This window comes from Mya arenaria, chromosome 5 (genome assembly GCF_026914265.1).
Source record: "Mya arenaria isolate MELC-2E11 chromosome 5, ASM2691426v1".
Classification (NCBI taxonomy): domain Eukaryota; kingdom Metazoa; phylum Mollusca; class Bivalvia; order Myida; family Myidae; genus Mya; species Mya arenaria.
The window spans coordinates 61,019,759-61,032,719 of NC_069126.1; the positions used below are offsets into that span (position 1 = coordinate 61,019,759).

At 35.7% G+C, this 12,961-nt stretch overlaps 1 protein-coding gene across 9 annotated transcripts; it reads right to left on the reverse strand.

Moving 5' to 3' along the window:
• Positions 1-1,567: 1,567 nt before the first annotated feature.
• Positions 1,568-10,019, reverse strand: LOC128234561 (heterogeneous nuclear ribonucleoprotein A1-like). Of its 9 annotated transcripts, none has more exons than XR_008260972.1 (13): positions 9,918-10,019; positions 9,537-9,684; positions 9,039-9,279; positions 8,559-8,679; positions 8,014-8,224; positions 7,684-7,764; positions 7,231-7,275; positions 6,289-6,330; positions 5,614-5,706; positions 5,022-5,109; positions 3,001-3,130; positions 2,128-2,293; positions 1,568-1,652 (listed from the first exon to the last, which is right to left on the reverse strand). XR_008260972.1 is itself a non-coding variant. In XM_052948843.1 (11 exons), the coding sequence occupies exons 1-10, from the start codon at positions 9,930-9,932 to the stop codon at positions 5,063-5,065; spliced, it is 1,044 nt and encodes a 347-aa protein (XP_052804803.1). In that variant the 5' UTR covers positions 9,933-10,019; the 3' UTR covers positions 4,068-4,747; positions 5,022-5,062. The 9 variants fall into 9 exon arrangements, 6 of the variants coding, with proteins under 6 accessions (XP_052804803.1, XP_052804802.1, XP_052804805.1 ...); XR_008260971.1 differs by having other exon boundaries at positions 3,047-3,130; positions 5,605-5,706; XR_008260970.1 differs by having other exon boundaries at positions 5,605-5,706.
• Positions 10,020-12,961: the final 2,942 nt, after the last annotated feature.

The following is a 12,961-nucleotide window of genomic DNA, read 5'->3' on the forward strand; positions in this document are numbered from 1 at the left end:
TGGGAGTTAGATTGTATTATTGGTCCCAGTTAAAATGAAGACCTAAATCAAAGATAAATTAATTTTCTTTTACAACTCCTTTGTAAATAAAACAAAGGATCGACAGTCTAAAAAGCTTAAACCGCCCAGCATTTGTTTTATTACCCAAATTTGATAAGGTGATTAGTTTCAACAAACACTTCGACAGACCTGTTTACAAAATAATGTTTTGACAGTGCTCCGTCAGAAAAAGTATCGTGAAAAGGTTTGTCGAGGTGTTTTAAGAATCTAAACTCTCAATCAAACTCTGGTAAAAGACCGAAGGCAGGGCTCCGTTAGCGGCGTAGACTGCGCTATGTTTCATTTAAAATGGCGAAGAAATAGTGAAGTTATCTAGCTTTGTTTAAAGTCTTTTTTTCAAATCAAAATATTGCCTTCCGATGTAGCATTTCTGACGCAATTTATCACGTGGTATACACACACTGTATCTTTCAGAGTCTTGGTTGTAGTAATTAACTTTAAAAATTGCATTAGACATGTTTAGTGTATTCGTGGTATAGAACTCAACCAGTAAACAACTCTCCGTATGTATCCCCTTGTGTTTGGTTTGCATTCGGGATGGGAACCGTAAATTGTTTTGGCGTTGTCTGTCCGTCCATCTGTAACATTTTTACCGCCCTTAACCATTTCTACGTAGGGATTGGTCAAATAATGTTCTGAGTTCAAACTTGGTCAGAATGAATGTTGCCCGTGATGAAATCTCGACCGCGTGTAAAAGTGGGTCACATGCTGTCAAAAACTAGTTCACTAGGTCAAATTTTAATAAAAATCTGAACGCACTTAAGCTCTATCAGAATGTTTCCATTGATAAACTCTTGGTTCCATTTGAAACTATGTCAAGTCATACCAAAATCGTTTCTGTTCAGTGTCCACGGACGGATATGTATGGGACTTACTGATAAAAAAACCATCTTCCCTCTGGTTCCGAAATACATTTGTTGGTAGGGTCAAAATCTCGTTTCTCCGATGTTTTCTGAGAATGCTGTCATACTTTTTAAATGTTCGGTTTCATATTTGAAGAAGTCGAGCAATTATTTGCTTTCCATTTGGTTTTCCGCAGAATATAATGACCTTTACAACTATGTCCTAGCTTGACCTTATATGATGTTTAATGTATCTTGTGTGTTGATGTGTATATACTGTTATTTTTATACAGAACAGTTGATGAACACAACAATGCTAGAAACTAGGACAAAGGTGTGAAATCTGATGAATCACCTGCTCGATTTTACTTTGAAAGCAAAAATCTTAATTGGCCAATATACATGTCTAGCAAAAACCTTAACTGGCCAATATACATGTCTAGCAAAAACCTTAACTGGCCTGTCTGGCAAAAACCTTGGCTAATATACATGTTTAGCAAAAACCTTAACTGGCCAATATACATGTCTAGCAAAAACCTTAATTGGCCAATATACATTTTTATCAAGTAATGGCTAAAGTTAAAAATTTTGGCCCGGACGCCATGACAATAACTCGAAACAATTTTCTCTTTAAAACAACGGAATAAAAAATTTTAATTATCAAGTAATTTTGTAATTTTTTTTATTAACGAAAACATTTCCAGCAAATTTGAAATCTTGTGCCTGGTCACCTCATGTCATCCTGGAGATCTGAAATGGAGCAGTTTCAAATAAGAACTCAAAATGGCAAACACATAATAAGTAGTATCATTATTTTAAGTGTTATTCTTAGATGCACAAATTTATGTTACAACTTCAGAACTTTCATGATAGCAGGATTCCATGCATCTTTCGTATAAAAATAAATACCCTGAGAATGATTTCATTTAATAACTTGCCACCCTTGGAACTCTTTTCACTTCATAGAAGTTGGTACCCTTAGGCGGTTTAGCTTTATGGAACCATTTCACATTATAGAACTGTTTCACAGAACTTCCATTAATGCAATAGGTTGTCCGTACATACTTAATAAGAAATGTCAAAAACTTCCCTCCGGAGTGAAATGTTAATTTGTTTGATGTACTTTGATCAATTACAATTTATATCTATGGAACACTTTATCCTTGATAAATATTTTGTGAGCAATTAAGATGGATTTGATCTTCATCACTTTGTATCATCTTACCAAAACAACAGCAAAGAAGCATATCTCTCCAGATGCCAGTTTTTCTTGGCCGATAGATCCACTCTGGACATTGCTAGGATGGACAGCACGAGTGTTGAAAGACAAATAGCTTTCTTTCCGTTGCTAAACCCGAAGTAAGCAGAAGTGTTCCAGCCTCTTCAGAAACCTTAAGTTTACAAATGCAAATTAATCAAGTCAAGGTTACGAGAACTTCAAATTATGATGGGCTACTTTAAGAATGTTTACTGATATGCTGTTATATAATAATATACAAATATTCCTGTTCTGTATTTTTATGAGCATAGGCGATTATAAATTAATTGCTAGATTTTTATCCCACCCCCTTTTTTCCGCAGCCCGTAACACCTTATACTCAAAATATTTGAGCTGGGGTCTGTATTTCGACACCAGTCTGGGAACCACGTTAATTCATACCAGCCCGTATAGATGTATACATTCACATGTAAAATATGAGATATGTTATGGCGGTTTGTGGTACGTCCAAAAACACATGTATTATATGGTCCCTCATGCTATTACGTAGAGCAAAAGCAAATTCATCAGCAAGAAAAAAGTAGATAAAAATCTAGCAATCAATTTATATTGGCCCCAGTTCTGGAAATGTATGCAAAGCCAGCTTCCCTTTAAATTTAAGAGTAGAAGAAGTGAGTTAGATACAAATGTTAATTGGCCAATAGACTGAATGGAAACACTTAGGCAGTGTGTTGCAATGAAATTTCATTGCATCTCCATTTAAATCAGAAATAAAAACATTATTTTTGCCAAGTCAACAGTAAAGTATTAAACAATAAAAATATTGACAGGCTTTTAAAGACTATTAATAACCACTGAATAACTTGTGAATGTGCATACTTGTCAAGACTTTCCCAGTCCTGGCATTACTCATGAATGTGCCTACTTTTCAAGACTTTCCAGTCCTGGCAGCAGTAATCTGTTGGCCCTTCGACTTGGGAGCCACAGCAAGACTGTACAACTTCAGTACCTGCAATACATGGCTATGTTTTCACAAGGAAAGTTGTTGGCAATGCCAAAGAAAATTTCAACTATTTTATGGAATGTAAAATTTTATAATTTTAGAAAATTAAGGCTAAAGATCACTTGTCCCGATTACATTTTTATTTTTTAGAAAATTCACACTTCTTTGCTTATTTATGTTCAACTCGATTAAAGGCATGAATTTTTAATCTTCGGAAGACAATTGTAAATGTGAGGCAGAAGATAGAAATTAGTCATAAAATCTATACCTATTGGCCTACCTGCCTAACTTTATGGCTTGTTTAATATGAATGCTGACAATATATCCTATCCTAGCCTGTCTTCGGTGTCTTGATGGGAAAGGTTACCTATCTTGGATAAACTACGATAAACCCATCTTTGGAATAAAATAAAATGGGCAAATGCCCCAATGCAGAACAGAATACTTTTCATAACATGATTTCAGAGTCAACACGAATTTGTGGTTAGTGTACAAGGAATAGAATGCAACACTGTTAATTTCCATTGCTCCTTTTATATATTCTTTCAATAACTTTTCACCGACTTCATTGTAAGAAATCACCACCATATTTTCACCAAATACAAACATCACAAGAAGTTGAAAACTCTCAAAACGATTTTCTTTCACATTTCCCTTAAATAAAGCTCTCTTAAATTGGCTGTTAACACTATTTAACCACATTCAAAGCTAAATTATAGTATTTACATGCATGTTGCTCAAATCTGTTAAAATTGAAATGGACACCATTTTCTTTCCATGGTGATGCCATTTTCATGCATTCAGATTCAATATTCATTTAATGTACCGGTAAAACCTTTGAATTGATTCCTGAACTGGCAATCAAATATCTGTATATAGTATTCTTTTCACAGTTAAAATGTGATGAAATGCACTATACATCTGAATATAACCTACACAAGGAAATGTTTTGTATTTGAATTTTATTTACAATAATTCTGACATAACAAAATGACATGTTTTTGTTCACATGATTCACAAATACATAGAAAACAAAATATCCACAAGATATTAACCAAGGATCACGATAAAAATTTCTATATCTTCACATGTAAGATATTATGGCGCATATAAAAATGAAGAGATTTGTTTCTGGCAATAGCAAACAAGCTTTAAACTTGTTTTTTGTCTATAATATATTGTTTACATGCACACAATAGGTAAATTCACCACACTTTTGGTATCAAAAATTGATGCACAGCCAAGAAGCACTACATATGTGTCTTTTCTACATGAATGTAAATAGCCACATTATAAATCCTGTTGATAATCAATTCCCTAGCCCTCCACTATGGAGACAAACTAACGATAGGATTGAATGAATGCATGGTAATGATGCTGACAAATGTCAGCCATGTAAATCCCTGCCTAGCAGATGTCTGATGAAAGTCCTGAATAGATGGTGTTCATTTCTCTTTGTGGCCTATCAGCAAAATGCGGGTATGGATGGGTATAGATCCCTAACTCATGTGGGTAAATCCAGTGTCTAACCCTAGATAAGGCCTAACCCCTGCCTATCTGAGTTTATTCATAGCTTCTGCCTTTCTTCCTAGCCTATCACAGTATCGCCTGTTTTACAATTGCCTGTATTAATTAAAAGATAAGGATTTGCATTTTAAGACAACTAAATATCATGAAGCAATATTTCATTATTGTTTTTTTTTTCAATCAATAAAACTGTATGAATTGAATTCAATATGTGTTCTTATCAACATGAAAAATTAAATGCATTTAACAGACTAGATAAAACAACTCCTAAATTTTTAGAAAATAACTCAGAATAATGAAACGTGAAAAGAAACTTTCATTGAACTTGAAACTGTATTCTAATGGTGTCATGGTGTATGCATATACATACCAGAAACAAGGGTGAGAGGATGAGAGATTCTGTTGAACGGTTTACCACCGTGCACCTCCGCCACCACCACCACCTCCTCGGCCATAACCTGCAACAGATTTGAAGATCATTACAAACATTTAAAATCAGAATACTTTCCTAAAATAAAGACAATGATAAACAAATTTGGCAACAAAAGAATGGCGATTCAAATGAGACAAATTATTTTTGGTTGAATGATATTAATTCAGTTTCCATAAACTATGCAAGAGAAATAGAAATAGTAATATAGTATGAACTTGCTTTGGGACTAAGCAGAACAGAGTAAGCATAACTGCACTATGGTTAAACCTAACAAGCATGCAAGCTCTTAACAGGTATATGCCTTCCAGCTATGTCAAATTTTAGATTTTTTTTAGCAGAGGTAGTTATTTTTGTTAATGCCTAGCGTGGAAGTCATTTAAAACTTAATTGCGATGACGAAAATATTGGAGTTGCAACAAATAATCGATCAAAAGGAGAACTCTGAGCCCAGTCTCATAGCAGAGGAAATGTTAGAATTTTATATTGGTTAGTAATAATGCACAAAAATAGTAACACTAACTCTCCGCACCTTGTCCATATGGTCCTGATGACCCGCGCTGCGAGTAACCACTGCCCTGTCCTCTCATTGGTCCACCTCCATAACCACCCTGGTCACCGTAACCTGCAAGTACAAAGTTAAGAACTGTTGGCACATGTGAACTCTGGTTACTGATGTAATACTAGACTGCATCTGGTAAATAATAGGGTGTAAAAGAAGGGAGAAAATCACTTACATTATCAAGTTTAATGAATTAAATGTTTACTAATTATATGATGCAAGCTCTTAGAAATAAACAGTTGACAAAGCTTAACTTTTTTTCAACATTTGCATTTGAATTACAAGGCAGGCTTAGGCAGCAATTAATTTACTAAATGAACAGGCATTTTTTCATGATTCTAGCTTTCACCCTATTAATTGTTATCTTTGGACCAGTTATCTTTATGTTAAAACAGCAATATATAACTAGCGATATACAAAGAAACGATTAATAGTGTAACTAAACAAGAACTATTTCAGTGAAAACTGGTATTCTGAAAAGAACTTTGAATTCATTAAAAATTGTATTTCTCCCTTCACCCAAAAAACAAAGAAAGAAAAAATCTGCAAGGTAAACATTAGAACAGGCTATTGCTGTAATAAAAGGCAAGGATAAGGAGAGCAAGGTTTGTTAACACAGCACTTCATCAATGTGAGACTGCTTACCTTGACCAAAACCACCTCCGTATCCACCGCCGCCTCCATACCCTGTAAACAAGGCACACACCTCATGTAGCTGTGATACACAGCAGTCTCACAAGACATAGTCATTCAAGATAATCATGTGATGTACATATCTTATGATATTGTTTTGCAAGGAACTACATGTCATATCCATACTTCATTTAAAGGCCAAGACAAACAGGCAACAGTACTGCTATCTTGAAATGCAGGAGTTCCAAGATGCTTCAGTCAAGTAATATTGATATTCAACACCTGCCTGAGCCACTCGCCAAATTACATAAACTTAAGTGCGTCTGGTATTTCTTTGCCAAATTCAAAATAAAATTTATGAGTTCATTTTAGCAAAACTTCAATCTTTTAGGAATGTATATTATATGTACACCTCTTAATGAAAGTTGAGTAATGTTGCAGCACAAAATAAATTCCTCGCAAAACAATATTGTCTAACACTAAAGGCACAACTGGATAAAACTTGTATTTCAATTTTGATTTACATACTAGAAAAAAGTTAAACCAACGCTGTATAATATCCAAAGACTATTTTCATAACAAACATAAGTCAAAATAAATATTTATTTACGTTTTAAACTATCAAAGAAACAGTGTATTCCTTGTTTATGTTTGCTTGATATTTGCACAAGATAGAACAAAGATGACAAGACCTTGCATTGCTAGGCAATATTTGACCTTCTCATTCACATAAACCATGCTCGCGAATTGTATCTTTATAGCTTACACAGACTTACTTGACAGTTTTTTACTTGGATGCAAGACAACAAATGAAACATCAAAATACAAAGTTCATTCAATTTTCACAAGTGCCAATAAATATATAATCCACTTATGCAACAGCAAATGGAGGTCCCACTGCATTGCATCGCTAAAAACCTAAAATCTCTAACACTACATTGAAACCAGTCTTACCTCCACGGCCACCTCCAAACCCACCGCGACCACCTCCTCGACCACCTGTACAGAAAAACCAAAAAAATTCTACATTCTTGTTATACTCGCTATATTTTTTTTAAAAATTGGCAGTCATTACAATTACCATTTTATGACCATCTCTAAATCATTAGAGATGATCCAATACATTGAGAGCCAATTATAAATTAAAACTTAATTATTTTTTTTATTTCATTTTTTTTTTCAAACAGAAATCAAATCATTTATTCAGAAATGAAACATGCCGTTATTCTTTTGGAACCAAGTCAATTTACTCTCATAATCATTGGTTTAAATGTGTAATCAATTCAATTGGAACACTTCAAAAAAAGTCTAACTTATGTTTTTGTTTCACAACTGGGAAAGTAAACGAGTCAACAAGAACACGGAAGCCAAAGGAGAAGCAACTTATTGTAATCTAACTACACATACCTCGGCCACCGCCCTGCTTGTCCTTCTCTTCAGCTTTCTTTACTTGCACGTAGTGACCGTTGATTTCAAACTCGTGTTTTACTGTTCAAAAGAAGAAGAAAAATCTTAATACTAGAACAAAATTTAACGTCAACAGTTAACACAAGTTCAAGTTTCAAGGACCAAAACTCCTCATTATCATTGATTAATTTCAAGAGGCAAGATCTTTCATTTCCATTCTTTAAAGTATGCAACTGTAACACAAGGATGGCTAAAATACTTGCTTATTTAAAGCCAAAACTGAGGGAGGGGCTGCTGTAAAAGAAACAAAAACTTTAGAAGCCAACTTACATATACATTTGTCTGTAACATCTGTGTCTTCGAAGGTGATAAAGCAGAATGGCTTCTGTTTCCCAGTCTCCTTGTCGTTGACCATGTTTACTTTAAGTACAACGCCCTGCTCACTGAACAGGTTTATGAAGTCTTCTTCAGTGTCCTCTTCCTTAACTCCGCCAACAAACATTTTATTTGTTGGCTTGGATGACTCGGAGGTTCCGTCAGCCTGTTTAACATAATATGGTGAAGATAACGTAACACATCAAAATGGATATTTAAAGACACACACATCAAAGTTCAAAATCCTGCATGCTAAGCTTAAGTTAAGTCTGCCATCTAAATCAGTATGTGAAATTCCAAATTGTTAAAAATTTCAGTCAGAAAGGCTTCAAAAATACTTCTCTTATGAAATGCAAGATGCTTTGCTTTGGTAAGAAACAATCGCCTCAGTGTCAGTACTTAAGTTTACTGTGCATTTAATTTAAATGTTTTAAAAGAATGAGAGTTATTCTCTCTCCCATAACAATTCAATAATATTTGGATTTTCCATGATAACTTACATTTCTTGGCATAGCTCTCTTGGACTCCACTTCTCTGCCATCAATGTTGTGTGGTCGGTTCTGCTGGGCATCTTCTACACTCTGTGCCATTTTGTAAGTGATAAACCCAAAACCACGAGATCTGAAACACAAAACAAAATTGATGCATATAAGCCTTACACATTCCTTAGCTACCTATTGTGGCAAGATACTACATTCAACATTCATATGAACCTAGCATGATCAACTATAATACACCTCTGTTATAATAAGTATTGTGCAAAAACAAATTTTATTAGAATATAAAACTGCGAACAAAACAAGGCCAGACCATTAACAAAGGCATGCAATATTGTCCGCTGTTATTTGAAATGAGGACAGAATGAAAAGCTTTCTTGCTTTGTCTAGTGGAATGTATCCTAGGTCAATTTCCACAACAAATACTTTTACGTGTTTTCCAATAAAACTATTCTGAACTATTTTATTGACATCCTGTTATACCTCTTAGTCTGTGGATCTTTCATAACAACAACATCCACAATCTCTCCCCACTGCCCAAAGTGTTCCTTTAAGCTCTCGTCTGTTGTTTCGTAGCTGAGACCCCCAATAAAGAGCTTCCTGAAGGGCTCAGATTCAGTGTCCTTCCAGTATTCTGAGTCTGTTCCATTTCGGCCACCACCACGACCTCCTCCACGGCCACCACCACGACCTCCTCCACGGCCACCTCGACCTCGGCCACCACCTAGAACATACACATGATAAAAAATGTTAGTGACAATTTTAACACCAGGAACAACATTAAACTTTTGATGTGTTGTTTTTCTTCTTATTTTCTTTTAATTGAACAGTTCATGATGAAAACGCAGTCCGACGATTCTACCAAAAATGAGGACAATCAAGAGATTCATAGAAATCATGAATGCCGTTGCAGTCAACATTTCATCACAAAGGAGCTAAAACGAAATACTACTTAATGCAATAAACGAGTTGACGACTCACCGAAGCCACCACCTCCGCCGTATCCCCCTCCGCCGTATCCGCCACCGCCGCCTCCGTATCCCTGATCGTAGCCACCGCCATAGCCGCCACCACCACCGCCACCACTGTATCCGTCATCGTAACCAGCTCCGTAACCGTTTCCGTAACCCTGAGAAATGATTAATCAATGATATTTTAAGCTTCAACACTCGGCCACGCGCGCGGCGCCATTTTGTTTGCACAAATCTCTTGTTGATATTTCATTCAAATTCTGATCGAATTGACTGAAGATCATGAGATCGAACCTTACAGATACAACAAACATGTATTTCTCTAACTGATAACACAAAAAATGTAAGATAAAAGTAATGTAAATGCACCAAAAAATGTAAATAAACTTACTCCGTATCCGTCCATGTTCAATGCTGCTTTGTGCCGGTAAGGAAAGAAAGACACGTGACTAAAGCACGCGCTAAATTAGACCAATGCCGAACTAGAGGAAAGATAATTATCTCCGATAAAAAGCGGACTTACATTTCATTGGTCGATATCCTTTCCGGTATTATTCGGTCTTTGTCCGCTTACTCCGCCATGTGCTACGGAATTTAATTATCTAAAAAGCGCCCTCTAAAATTCAAGGGACACGACTGAGACAAATTCTTTAAGTGCGCTTGCTTCCCATTGATAATACTAGTATCTAGGACTAGGGTATTGCTGACATCAATTTTTTACCTAGCCCTGCTTATAAAATTCAGAATTTGAGCAAGCACGGAAGACATTTTACCAGTGCAGGGCTTGCAGGCTTGTGCTAATTTCGACCACTTTGTATATATATGTTACAGGAACTAGTCAATATACATATCAGGGGCTGTTCCTGGAATTGACGTAAGAGGGGGCGTAACTTAATTTTGGCATTCGCCCCTCCGTCAGAACCGAAATCTAAATATGTTTAATTGTTGGCAGTTCAAGTCCGTTGGGTATTATTATTTTTCTATCAGATAGTGACACATAAAAGAAAACTTGGACGACTATAGGGTCCCCCCCCCCCGAACCGCATATATATATAATATTATATATATGCATTTAAATGATCATCATCTCATTATCTATAGACTAGCTGTTGCTGGGGCAATCTGCAGTAACAAAACAACGTTTATTTTACGAAATTTATCCATCGGCGTCGGATCTAGGCAGCCAGAGTATTACTCGTGTTAGGTGCTGGCCAAAGTGTATAGGCATGGTGTTACCCCAGATTCTGGTTCTTTGTCCCGCGCTATATTCTCATTCATCGGAGGTCCGATAGTGATAAATCTGTGGTACGCTCTGGTGAACGAGAATGGTGCACCATTGTTTACCACTGTCACACGTACGGGACCCTGTCGGTAGACGGCCCTGCAGGCATTACTTCATAATCTTTAAAACAACAACAAAAAGGAACAATCTCCGGTCTTACAGCTTGTTCGACAAACATCAGTGACTGCTTAATTGCTTTACAAGGCAAATCATGGCTCGTGGTGATATGTGTCTTTGTTCGGTTAAAATTTGCAAATTTATCGCCATTCTTCAATCGATATCTTGTAACAACATCTGCTGTAAAATTGTGGTATTCTGATAAAGATGCGATTTCACATTTGCGATTTTCGGAACACCCCGCCATTTTGGTATAGCAAACAAAACCCACCACACTGTATAAAATAATATGACATTCAACTAAATATTGTCTTGCCATTTTCGACGGTATTTAACGTTCATGTTTACCATATAACATACTCGACAAAAAGTGATGTTACAATGAATATAAATATCGATATTCAATCAAATAAGTTGTCGGTTACATGATGTGTTATACAATTTTGGAAAATGTAAACTCGGCCTATCCTTATAATTTATATGTAAGTGAAATGATATTCATGTATCATTAACAGCGTCAAAAGCACACTTGCCATGATATTGGTTTATGAGGGTTCGGCGTCACGAGTAACACAATTTACACTTTTTCCATGATTAAAAAAAGCCAAATTCCAAGATATGGCCATGATTGTGAGGTTCTTTAGAGATTTTATTTCATTTCACATTTTTTGTCCGAAGTAAAAGGTTTGATAAACTAGTTAGTGGTTGCATTTATTTGTGAGCCAATGACAATGTTTAAAATGTTTGTTCATTAGTTTTACGTACATACACCAAAGAAAAAAACAAATAATTTAAAGTCCAATTTTGACCATCTACAGAAAATAGAGCTATCTCGGCCTGCAGCCATTTTCAGATCGGACACAAACGTTGGCGTCATGCGTCGATGTCAATCATGCATGTAAGCATATTTTTCAGTGCTATAACATGTAGAATACGTACGTTGTATAATTTTTATTGTAAGTCATTACTCAACGTTTCTCCTCTTTAAAGCACAGTGGGATTTTTGTGCGCCTATGCAAAAAGGGCAGGATGAGCTTGTCCTACACAAATCATGGTTGGAAATGATTTTATTTTAAGTGTTATTCTATGCGCTGGCAGGTGTATTTGTGTGTACTTTTTGACACACTTAAACCTCGTACCATATGGGGAAAAATGTCGGCAGTGTATAGATATTATAAACGATAGGGGTGAGTGAGGCAGGGATATATTGTTATTGTACATCTATGAGTGGCCGCCGCCCCCTCCCCTACCAAACCGAGGTATTGAACATGCGTGGTTGTTTAAAGTGGCACTCTTATTAAAAATCAATACATACACAGGTATAACAAACATCAATTTTGACTGATAAACCTTTAACCTCTTACTAAATAATGCATTTATAGAAAATTTGAATTACTGATAACAAGATTGTAACTGTGTTAACAGCAGAAAGCGCGAAGATATTAATAAATGATCGGTGATGCTAAAAGATTTACAGTGGTCTACTGTAGTCTCATAAGGTAGAAATACCGTGTTTTATGCACATTTCCTTCAAATTAAACTCGACATTCTCCATAAGAACCATTGTTTTTCGACATTTATTCATCCTTTTGGAATATTAAAACAACATTATTAAATGTGTTAAATCTTATTTGGGAGCAAGAGTGCATTTTTAATAGTTCCTCGCCTTTATTGCACTCTGGTGCTCTCATCGATCAGATCTCAGATCAATGAATAATTTTAAGACCAATGAAAACTAGTCTGTCATGTAAAAGTAAAACCGATGCAGTGTTTGGACACAATCATAATTGGCATTTAGCACTGAAATACGCAGCAAATATAGATTCCTACTGTGACCTTGTTCCATGCATCAATATATCTGGGATTTAAAATAATTCTTTCTACTCCAAAACCATAGAGGTTATAATTTCTGTAAGCCAGCCGTTTATTTTATGACTTCAGTTGTAACAAGTGTGACGAATATCACTGTTATTAAAAACAAACCTGTGATAACATTATTTTAGACAACAGCTACCTCCAGCCGGCCAATCATAGGC

Coding starts and splice junctions, on each gene's coding strand:
- LOC128234561 (XM_052948842.1), bottom strand. Junction 9,280..9,536: donor CGGCGGAGGTGGTGGCTTCG/GTGAGTCGTCAA, acceptor TGTATGTTCTAG/GTGGTGGCCGAGGTCGAGGT. Junction 6,331..7,230: donor GTTTGGAGGTGGCCGTGGAG/GTAAGACTGGTT, acceptor CCTTGTTTACAG/GGTATGGAGGCGGCGGTGGA.